At 30.7% G+C, this 12,497-nt stretch overlaps 1 protein-coding gene across 1 annotated transcript; it reads right to left on the bottom strand.

Annotated features, from left to right (window-relative positions):
• Positions 1 to 3,017: 3,017 nt before the first annotated feature.
• LOC139520650 (protease-associated domain-containing protein 1-like) lies at positions 3,018 to 11,698 on the bottom strand. Its single transcript, XM_071313483.1, has 5 exons — positions 11,577 to 11,698; positions 9,481 to 9,623; positions 8,627 to 8,736; positions 7,010 to 7,177; positions 3,018 to 6,500 (listed from the first exon to the last, which is right to left on the bottom strand). Exons 1-5 carry the CDS (start codon positions 11,638 to 11,640, stop codon positions 6,377 to 6,379), a joined length of 609 nt encoding a protein of 202 aa, XP_071169584.1. The 5' UTR covers positions 11,641 to 11,698; the 3' UTR covers positions 3,018 to 6,376.
• Between the last annotated feature and the right edge of the window lie 799 nt (positions 11,699 to 12,497).

The following is a 12,497-nucleotide window of genomic DNA, read 5'->3' as shown; positions in this document are numbered from 1 at the left end:
CTATTTGGGAATCATGCAATCACTGTTTTTGTTTCTTTAAATACAATGGCAGTTGTTATCAAATAGTTCGTTTCCTTGAATGTTGGCGTGTGTTTTTGTTGGACTTCAGTTTTTGTTTTCCTCTTAAAGTTGAAGTGTTTTCCCTAGGTTTTAGTTTGTAACTCGGATTTGTTTTAATATGTTTATGACTTTTGAACAGCGATATACTTGTGTTGCCTTTCTTTGTCTAGATCAGTCTCTTCTTACTCGATTAACGAGATTTAACATCTATAAACTACTGTTGCCTTAATTCATAGCTTTTGATCCTCGTCAAGTTTGTAGTGTTGCACTGTATCAAATGTCTCTATGAAATCGAATAAGGCCACGTCAAGATGAAAGATCCGGGTTGCACATGAGTACAGGGTGTCTGTCTCATTGCAGAATACAACAGGATTTTCTTATACTAATATATGTGGCTACATCCCACCTCGTAAAATAGATCATTATCTGTAATGGGTCATCTGAAATTCATACACAGCTTGCGGCGCACCTGCGATCACCTCCAGTTTTTTGTGGTGTTCGTGTTGCTCAGTCTGTAGTTTTATATGTTGTTTCTTGTGTACTATTATTTGTCTGTTTTTTTTTCATTTTTTGCTGTCGCGTTGTCAGTTTATTTTCAATATATGAGTTTGAGTGTTCCTCTGGTATCTTTCGACCCTCCTTTTTGCCATATGTGAATTGACCTCTAGATGTTATTTCTGTTTTTGTGCATTCTAGTTTATCGTCTATTAACAGATACCCGAAATCAGTTACCGGTATATAAAAGACAACTTAAATGCCCTATTGATTAAGTGAGCTAAAATGTAAAATTCCAAAGTCAATCAAGCTGTTGACATTGCGACACATGATATGTTCAAAACTGAAGTTTGTAAATGTTAATGCAACGAAATACCAAATATGAACGATCTACTGAAAGTACTTCTTCATAGTATATCTAATCAGAGATTAATGCAAACATTCCAGATGCACAAAACATAGCTGATGGAGGGGAGAGATTCACATTGTGCTTGAAAACATATTGCATGGGTGATAATTAAAATGAACATAAAATCGAATATTAATAGTCCATCATTAATACTTCTTCGGATACACATGTACTCAGAAAGCTAAACTTTCGAACAATGTAAACAATTTAACCCTCATAGCATGGTTGAAGAGGTTATTACAGAAAAATTCAAATCCTTATATAACTGATGCAACATTTTAACAAATAAACATGTTCAATAATTAAAACACTTATTCTAAAATGGGCGTACAAAGCTTTATATCAAGTGCTGATACTAATGCAGGAATTATCAATGTAAGCTTCATTTTGAACATTTTGTATGTGGGTACCGAATGTTCTTTGTAAAAACTTAACCTCTTTGGTATTGTTCAGAAAACAAACTTATACCTGATGATTCTGACAGTACCAGTATTTTAGGAAGATTTGAAAGGGAAAATATCATTTTTTAAGGACATTCAAAATATCACAGTCCACATTATATGGCACAACAATATCAACTGTTCATTAAGGGAATTCTGTATTTGATATTGTGTCCAAAAATTTGACATTGACTCACACCTTTGTGTAAAATAATGTTTTGATTTATTTTCCATTTTTCAATAATTCATCAAGCCCTTACAACAAATGATGAAAATTCTATAAAATTGAATTCACAAATAACATTCACCTCCATACTTAAAATATAATGATAAAACCTTTTACCAAAAACTAACAGATAACTGCACTGAACAATATTCTAACAGGAGCTTTCCAGTGCTAACCAATAACTGAGGATAATTGATTAACTCCCATGGAAACTTACAACATATTGTAATTTTACATATATTTTACTGATGTCAATCAAATTAATGACCATTTCTTATAAATATAGAATATGTTTAAACATAAGAACTAACTTGTGTCTGTATATATCAAGCAACATATATTAAACAATTAGAGCACTTTAAACAAAAATTTCAACAACCGACTCCGAAATTCCACTTTTGAATGAAGACACAATTTACAAACAAATATAGCAATGTTTTATTGAGAAACATTAGATTAAACATTTAGTTTTGCTAGAAAGAGAAATTTTGAAATACATTTGGTCTGTTGGCTTATTGAGCACCAAATAACACCTTATGCATAACTTTGACTGAAGCTGAATAATTATCAATGCAATCAACCATTTTTTATCTAATTTTTTCAAATCAATTTAAGTTTGAAAATATAAATCCTGATTGCATTCAATATCAAAGGATTTAATAAAAAAAAAATGAAATGAAAAATAAAAAATGAAAAATCTAACTTAGTAACAAATATTAAAGCATGAATAAAATTGTTAAACATTTTAACAAACTTTAAATTTAAGGATGTTCGCTACTCTGTTTAAAAATAACAAGCTTTTTAAAGACTGTTATGAATTGATAGTATATAAATAAAGAAACAATATAAGCAAAAATGTGCTTGTTTTCGAGCTATAAGTCATAGAAAATTTGGCGGGAAATAATTCTCTTTAGAGTTTTCATACATTTAACATGGCACCTTTTTTGTTTCAAAAACTATGAAAAAATAACAAGGATTTTATAAGATTTCGAAATATAGCTTTTTGAACTTCAAGTAATAAAATTATAAAAAGAAAAGGCGGGGTAAGTGGGCAATTTTTTTTAATGGCAATACATAGATAAAACCAGAGGATTCCGAAAATCTGTCAAAAATTAAAAAAGTAGAGGAGCAAACATCCTTAAGACTAACATGATATTTAAACCATGTCAGATTAATATGGTATTGTTTCTCATAACAAGTTTATAGTTTTCTTGTGCAAAATCTAATTCTTCAGTTGTATTGTGTCAATTAATGGCAGCTATTGTTTTATATGATATGTATCCTTGATTGTTACTTGCATATGATATAGAAGCATATATTCCCTGCATATTGAAGACATACATATGCAATAGTTACAATACAGTCACTCTGTAGGCTTACAGATATATACATTTAGAAACGTTTATTGCAATAAAATAAGTTTAACTTTTCAAAAACAACATAATTATTCAAATTCTAACATGGTACTCAAACAATATCTATGACTGCCTTGGTAAAGTAAATTCTTCATTATTTTTTTCATAACAAATGTTGTAAAATACATGTATGTAAAAACTTGCATAGGTAAATATATATATACATACATATATTATATAAATAAATATAACTATAACAATTAGAAAATTGCATATATCATCATTTTCATTTTTTCCACAAGAATGAATTGTGAGGTTGGTAGGCACATTTTTTTTTTAGATAACCATCAGGAGTACAACATACAGTTATTGTCAGCATTACTAGTATGTATCCTGTAATGAAAAGTTAAGGTTGGTGTTCCCCTCTAATAGTTCACTGGTCTTTTTTTTTCAAATCTGGACATTTAGTGATCATGAAGGCCAAAATATGTTTTACTTTGATAACATGCTAAATCAAGTTATAATGGATTTTAGTACATAATTTCTAAAATTAGTAGTAAGAATTATATGTTCTTCTAACAATTAAACCTCAACATGCTCGCTAGCATAAAAGGTAAAGATTGATGTCTTTACTAGTGGGAACAAAAACATAAACATTTGATTGTGTTTGGAATGCAATACTATGATTTTAGTTGGTTCACCATCAACTTTTGACAAAGGAAGATAACTTAAATTTTAAATATATCTTTGACAATGGCATCCTTGATATTTTAGAACAGTTCATGCAGCTTGCACATGCTTTGCAATTTTCTTGACTGACAACTACAGTTGTTTCCTTCACCAATTGTTATGTTGGGAGGGCAAAAGTATAGATGTTTTCCTTGAAAATTATTTTTTCGTAAAATATTTTAAACTGTTTTCAATCACAGAACTGCTTTAAAGCAATGAAAGTATAAATCAAGACAATTACAAAATCATTTTAATATTCTGTTCCATAATCATGTTTTACCTCTAACCAAAAACAAACTCTAATCCTTTTATAACTTTGTTGTTTTTTGTTTCTTTATTTTTAAGAGCTATATGAAAATACATGCATATTTTTATAGCCAAAATATTACATTCTTAAGTCAAACTGTATAAGCTGATTATTCATGGTATAGATATTTTATGACGCATAGATTGTGTTGAGGGCTTTTCCAGGAAAGAATGAGGGGATAAGGAAGTTGATCCCGATTATTGATAACAATAAAATATTTCAACAAGAATTCATAATGTATAATTACTTAGAAAACCACATATCCAAATACCCATATACAGCTTTTTCTGGAATAATTCTGGTCATATTTGACTTACAAAAATCTTATGTTGGTATTGCATATTAGTAAAGTAATACATTTTTTTTTATAAACAGAAAAAAAATTGCTTTAAAACACAAAATTCTGGCAAATTACTCCTGAAGAATATAGGGATTAACAAATGTATCAAATGTTATGACACTAAAATACTGAAAAAGAAAACATCCTTTTAATTTGGCAATATAAGGGGAATACATCTATATTAAAGTTGAGTATTATAACCAATTAAAGCTTAAAAATTCAAATGGTTTTGATTCTTCTGCATTTGAATACTACATAATTGACTTTTTTAAGTACATTTTTCTAAGCTGAGTCCAAACTAATACAGACAAGAGTGCACACACTGAAATATCTCGCCATCTTTACTTATCATTGATATTATGCTGATAGTCCTAAATATAAAGCTTTATTGCAACTGTCACAGAAACCTAACATTAACCAAGAAAACTAAACATGGACCAATTAACCATTAAAATGAGGTCAAGGTCAGATGAACCATGCCAAGCAGGTATGTACAGCTAACAATTCTTCCATACAACAAATATAGTTAACCTATTGCTTATAGTTTAAGAAGACCAAAACACAAAAACTTAACACTGAGCAATGAACCGTGAAAATGAGGTCAAGGTAAAATAAACCTGTGCGACTGAAAAATAGATCATAAAATATTTCCATACACCAAATATAGTTGACCTATTACATAGAGTACTAGAAAAAAAAAGACCAAAACTCAAAAACTTAACTTTGACCACTGAACCATGAAAATGAGGTCAAGGTCAGATCACACCTGCCAGTTAGACATGTACACCTCACAATCATTCCATACACCAAATTTAGTAGACCTATTGCATACAGTATAAGACAAACAGACCAAAACGCAAAAACTTAACTATGTCCAGCTTTCTGCAACAAAATTCTTAGGCTCCACAAAAACCCAGCAATCCTGAAGAGTTTTTTTTAACCAAAAAATCAAAGCCTATTCCATTACAATTCATAACCTTAAACAAATCTTTCATAAAAACTGCAGGCATACTGCATTTGGGTCAACAATAATTTCAAACACTGCCATATAAATAGGAAAACGAAAAGAGAAAATAAACTGAAAAATCTTCAAGAAAATATCATCATAAATGTACATTTAACAACATAAATTCATTTTAGTTATATGCATATAACCAAGTCTTAATAAAATAAAGATATCGTGTCTATGCTAACATAAGGATATGACAATTCAGTTTTACTTCTCGTGAAAAACTTTTCAGAATTTCAGATTTTGTTGTTATGATAAATTTTTCAAAATAATCAGAAAACTTAATTGGTTGACATAATAGATATAAGAACAGAGAGTCAAACTGACTGCTTTCTGATCTTTATAATTGAAGAATGAACACCAGAACAGTTTTTCAATAGAATCATTCAGCAATTAGAAATAAAATTAACAGGGACTCCTGGTGGTATATTTTAAAAACATAAAAAAAAAGTCAAGCATCATCAATCACTGGTTAGTGTTGGACTACACATGAAAACAATATTAAACACCGACCAAATCAGGCTTAACAAATGTTTAAACCTGTCTAATGCAGGGCAATTTAAAAACCATGAAAACGTGTCATAACACCTGGCTTAAATTAGTCTTAGAAAATACTGTAAATCCAGACATGTTCAAAGCAAGTTTAAAAAAAGAAATTAATGTAAAGAAGGCAAAAAAACAGTTTGGAGTTTGAACAAGTTTAAATCTAGAACTAAGGAGATGTAAGATAAAAAAAATTACTAGCTCTTAAAATGTTATCTGATTGGTTTTAAAAAAAAATCTTCTGCATGAAAAGAACACTAAGGATATTTTTTTTGAAATTTAACCAACTTTCATTCCGACCAGAGTAATCAAAAAAATCCTTTCTTTTTATATAACATCATAGCGTCCAAAATTTTAAAATTATGTTACTGATTTACAGTCTAATTAATGGAATTCAATGATGATCACAGAGATTAAATATATAATTCTACAGTTGGGACTGATATGAAAGGGAGATAATTCTTCACCATAACACCCATGGTGGTCTGTTATGCCTCTGTTGTATAGGAATGGAGGTAATGTTGATTGGTAGATTGACTACTGCATAAGGTAGATTGTATTGTTCAATAGTTTTCTTGATCATATATCTGAAATCATAAAAATTAAAAATTACAGGACTTAAAATGACATGTTTACAAATCACATATATATACATAATGTACGGGTAGTTCAAATAAATATTGTTATAGCTCTGAATTTCAGAAGCTGCAATCAAAATAAACACAATAAATTCGAGAGTTTTGAATTTAAGATGGACAGAACACATCATTATAATGATGGCACTAAAAATATCTGATCAGGAAGCCTGGCAATGTCATTTTAATCAAGATAACGTAAATTGAAATTTTATTCGTTTTCACATGAAATTATACATTCTTTTTTAGATGTTCCTGTACTTTTGCATCCTGTTTACTTTTTGGATTTAATTATGTTTTTTAATGCAAGTGTTGGGGTCATTCATGTGTTAGGATTAGTTTCATTAAGGTCTACTTGGGTTTGACCACTAAATGAAAAGGAAGTAAAATAATGAATAAGATCTTATAACTGTGTACATTTTGCGAGCCTAATCAGAAACAATACAAGAGAGATAACTCACCCATCTTTGCCTAAGAGATATAATGCTGGTATTGAGACATCTCTTTCTGTTCCATCTTGTATCATATCTACAATTCCCTGATCATTGGCCTCATCTTTGTCTGTTATCACTACAGCTACTGCACCTGCCTGTTCTGCATGGTAGGTCTTTGTTACAAAGGAACAACCTCTGTCAATGTAAAACCAAAACTGATTAAAACATATAGATAAGACCGTTGGTTTTCATGGTTGAATGGTTTTACACTAGTCATTTTGGGGGCCTTTTATAGCTTGCTGTTTGGTGTGAGCCAAAGCTCTGTGTTGAAGGGGGTACCTTGACTTATAATGGTTTACTTTTATAAATTGTTACTTGGATGGAGAGTTGTATCATTGGCACTAATACCACATATTCCTATATCTATATAGAGTACAGTGTAAAACATTTCTCTTGAAATCAAGGTGAAGCATACCCAATTTTAGTTAAATCTAATACACTTTGTTCTTTAATTTTTAACAGGTGCTTTAAGGAAATATGAAGGTAAGTACCAAAATGAAGTTCCGACACTGAAATTCAGTAGCTGGTTTAGAGCAGAATGATTTTTCACTCAAATATTTAGTCTCTTTAGAAGTTGTTTAATTATAGGTTGTCATGCATACTAAGGTAACTATTGTTGAATATAAATGAAGGACAATAAATTTGACAAAAAAATAATTACTTGCTAAATAATCACAGTAATGTCATCAAATATTTTAAAGAGATATGAATAAATAGAGATTGGGGTACTGTTTACTTATTTGTGACAGCAAAATAACAATAATAATAACCAAAGGACATCAGGAGGGCAACATCAGTCTCAATACATGTACAATATTTCACTTTAATATATAAAATTTGTAAAAAAAATAAACAAGTGTCTGCTTTTAACCCTCCATTGTCAAAAAGCAATAGACATTAACAACATATCACAACTACTGACTAGGTCCTTGACTTGGGACAGGCACATGAAAATGTGGAAGGGTTATATATATCATTATCATATATCACTCACAATAAGTGAGAAAGTCATGGATTTTTATATGGATTAGAACATTGGTTTCCCCATTTGAATGGTTTTACACTAGTAATTTTTGGGGGCCTTTATAGCTTGCTGTTTGGTGTGAGCCAATGCTCTATGTTGAAAGCTGTACCTTGACCTATTATGGTTTACGTTTTATAAATTGTTACTTGGATGGAGAGTTGTCTCATTGGCACTCATACCACATCTTCCTATATCTACTACCGGTGTGTTAAAAAAATAAATGTAGTTTTTTTTTAGCAGAACCTAAACCATGAAAATGAGGTCAAGGGCAATGTTCATAAATTTAAGACCATAATTCATCTGTTAATAAAGGTATGAAGTATCTAGGTCTTCTACCTTCTGAAATATAAAGCTTCATTTAAAATAGCTGTCACCAAAGGAGCACTCCCATATCTCACATTTTACAACTTTCATTCCAGATGAGACAATAAAAACATAAAAAAGAGCTAATTCTACTGTGATGGTTTTTTTTAAATTTCAGACATTGGAATCTAGAGATTACTACAACTATATCTTAGACAATCTAATACAGTTGTTATCCCATTAAAAGTAATACCTACCCTCTCTGTAAAAGTACAACAGAGTTAGCTACCAAATTATAGTTATTAAGACGGCTGCATCCATGGTATGGATCACCTGGTACCAAAGCTATACCAAAGTGTTGCTTGCCCTGGAAAAATAAAAAATAGTCTAATCAGAAAAGATGAACAGCATGCAATCTGGTGTACAGCTTTCTCTTGGAAGAAATCTGAACCAAACCAGGATTATCAGTGATTATAGTACATACATACATTTTATATAACATATCTACTCATTCTATAAAAGTGAAAGGTTTGGTTCTTTTAATTTCTAGACTGTTCATTAATAAAATAATTAATGTTTACTTAAAGCCTTTATAGCTATAAGCAGGAATTTTCAAGATGAGAACGATTGTTTAAATCATATTAATTGTTTTACCTTTATTATTTCTAGCCTTTTATAGCTGACAGCCTGACACAGTAATAAAATTTGTGCTCATTGTTGAAGGCTGTGTGGTTGCCTATAGTTGTTAACTTCTATGTCATTTGGTCTCTGGTAGAGTGTTGTCTCATTTGCAATCATTAAATTATAATGAGAAAACTCAGCTAGCAATTCTGCAAATTGGGCAGAACTTTGACTCAAGAAATACTAGGTACATGTTACAGAAACATGTATATATCTACAGATATTTGCTACCCAACATACCGCTAGTTCAGCTCGTCCTACATTTTACATCAGAATTAATGTCACGTGTCCATTGCTTGCTCCTGGGATTGGAATATATCCTACAGAGACAAACAGATGGTACTAGACAGGAAAGGTCCAGAGGATTGAAAACATCAATCAAGTTATTACATGCATATAAAAATCAATTAAAGAACCAGCCAACACTTACAAAATCAGCTCCAAAGTTCTTGGCTCTTCTCAGTTTGAACAGATAACTAATAGCCTCAGGTTCAACAACTTCCATAAACACTGCGTCTCCATATTCTAGTACGTCGATGTTTGGTGTCGTGGCAAGTTTGACTTTACTTCCATCTGAAAATGTTTGAATATAGTTAAATAAAATGTTCTTCACTAGAAATGTAATAACTGGCATTTTCATAAGGAAAAAAATAATTTTGGCCTTGAAAAAATCAGTTATTTTTAGTCAGGGGTACTACAAAATGTACTTGTACAAGTAATTTTTATTTACTTGAAGAAGTAATATTAATATACTTATAAGTAAATTTGTAGGATACTTATACAAGTGAATTTTATTTACTTGTATAGGTAAAAAAAACATTGGCTAAGTTATGTCCCTTAGACATTCAGATTTTTTTACTGTTTTCTTTTCTTGAATTCTTAGAATTTCTTTGCTCTGATAGAATTTTAAATTGTCTGCCCTTTGCAGATGTCTTTACTAATCATTCAAGTGTAATTTCATGGACAATGAAAATCCCATTTGTCTGTTATCTTGATTCTTCAAAACAGTGCTAATTTACTGGCCCCAAAGGAGCAATTTTTGAAGGCCTTGTGCAAATACTCAAGATCTTTGCACAATCAGTTTCTTTGCTGAATTAATGAGATGAAACATTGAAATCTACTCAAAAATTATTAAAGACATGTTTTTACCTCTCAAAACTTGAGAATTTTTGTGGGATTGTAAAAATAATTCACTTATACAAGTGAATTTATTAGAAAATTAAGGGGAGAATTTATTCAAACATTATAATAAACTTATATACATGTAACTTATAAGTATATTTTCTTTTACTTCTTCCAAGTAAATAAATATGATTATGATGATTTGTACTAGCAGAACCCCAGACTGTTTTAAACAGTCTCAAAGCTTATTTAATCACAGGTACACCTGCCCAGGCTTCTAAAAAAATCCTGACACTGGGCCTGTAAATATCATCCCTACCTCATGTCAATAGAATCTATCTATTTTTTGTAAAATTGTCACAGCTTCAAACATGTTTCAAAAGTTTAAAAGTAATTAAATGACATCCAAATAAATTGTACATGTATCATGGGTGCATCAGGATTTCCAAATTAATGTTGAGACAGCAGGAACTTTCTATAGAATTTTTAATCACTTCAGAAATTGTAGGTATATACCATGGTACTCATTGTTTAATCAAGGCACATAAATCTGACATGAAAATTATTACTTTGAACTTTTTATATAGATTCTGTGAACATACAACAGTACATTGATTTAGGTGTGGACTTGATCTTTAAAATTTGAAAGTGTTGACCCTTTATGATCAAGACAGACTCAACAGTTAAATTTCAAATATTTAAAATGCTTCTCCTGATTGGATTGACTTAAAATATCTTTCAAAATTACTTGGGCTGGAAGGACTTTGGGAGGGATCAACATATGCCGTATTGACTTTCACTCACTCATTATGGCCTGATTCAACCTCCAGGGGGACACTTCCTGTATAAAATAAGATATGAAATGCCGCTGGAAGAGGTCACCTTTTTCGGCTTGAAAATATGTGAATAGGTCAGGAAAACTATCAGAAATAGGTCAATAAAGTTCTCACAACTCCTTCATCTGTCACCTTTCTTGGTATTATCATGATAATGGGCTGTTCTTATCAACCAATTTTTCTCTTGTGGCACTTTGGTATAAACCGTATTCCACTGTTACATTACAAACCATTACACTCCACATGAAACCCTTGAATAATATGGGAATAGGTTTATACATGCATATTTTAATGCACTATAGTATACATTTTTAAAATCTAAATTATATGAAAAGGGTGGGGTAATAGAACCACAGCGGCACACCCTATCAATAAAGTATTGAAGTACCCCCCTAAAAAAAATGTATAAGGATAGTCGACCTTCCCATTGATAGAAACAAGTGCCTGTGGTCATGGTGGTATAACTGTATAATTTGATGTAGTTAGGTTTTTTTACTGTCCTTTTTAAGTTTCTGTTTGTTTTATTTGGTAACTGGCCTTGATGAGGGATAATTCAAATTATTCTTACGACAATAACTGTTTATCGAATACAATGAAAGAATGATAAATGCTACAAGTGTCTCCAAATGCATCTGAAATTTAATCTGACGTGTTGTTTCATTTCGAAATTAACACAGAGTTACGCCCCTTAAACATTGTAAATTTATATTAGCCGGGAGGGAAACGAATAAAACTCCGATTTTTTTTATGGCACTGGCTACGGTTACATGGAAATGTAACAACAATAAAACAATTATTGTTACATTGGAGACTAATTGCCGGAATGCAGGCCAGGGTAAGGAAATGATTAATTACGAATGTAACCATAACAATTAGTTCTACGGGTTTTAGGTTACATTGCATTATTGTTACATTTATGCAATTCAATATACGCTGGGACTATTAATATGTATTAAAATAAACTTGACTTGAAATTTCTATTTGATTTTTACAATATCGCATACATTTAAAAAAAAATATTTACAATGACAGATTTCTAAAAATCAAGTCTGTTGTTTTGGGAGCTGCATGTTTTATTCCAACGCATTTTGGTGAAATCAGTGTGAGCTTGGAACAGTATATCATCGCCTGAGACTACTTAAAGGTGTCAGACCACCAATTAAAAATCCCTATCTGTTCAACCAAATTTTGCAATTTTCACAGCTTTCTAAATATTTTACCTTAAGTTTAACTTCATAGAAACCAGGTATATCCTTAATTGTACATGTATCAGCTTTCTACATGCCAATTTTCACCATACCTTTAAAGCCTTCTAACAAAATAACTGACAATCAACCAGAGGTACTCCAAAACAAAAACCTGGTTTTCTGGAAATCTAAAATTAGTATACTATGGTGCGCATTAATCCTCAATTTTTAATGCAAACTCATAGACAAGTAAATTTTGGCTCAAAATGATCTAGATATATTTCTCTTTCACCAAAAGTTTC

This window comes from Mytilus edulis, chromosome 4 (genome assembly GCF_963676685.1).
Source record: "Mytilus edulis chromosome 4, xbMytEdul2.2, whole genome shotgun sequence".
Lineage (NCBI taxonomy): Eukaryota > Metazoa > Mollusca > Bivalvia > Mytilida > Mytilidae > Mytilus > Mytilus edulis.
This window is presented reverse-complemented; position numbering and strand designations above follow the sequence as displayed.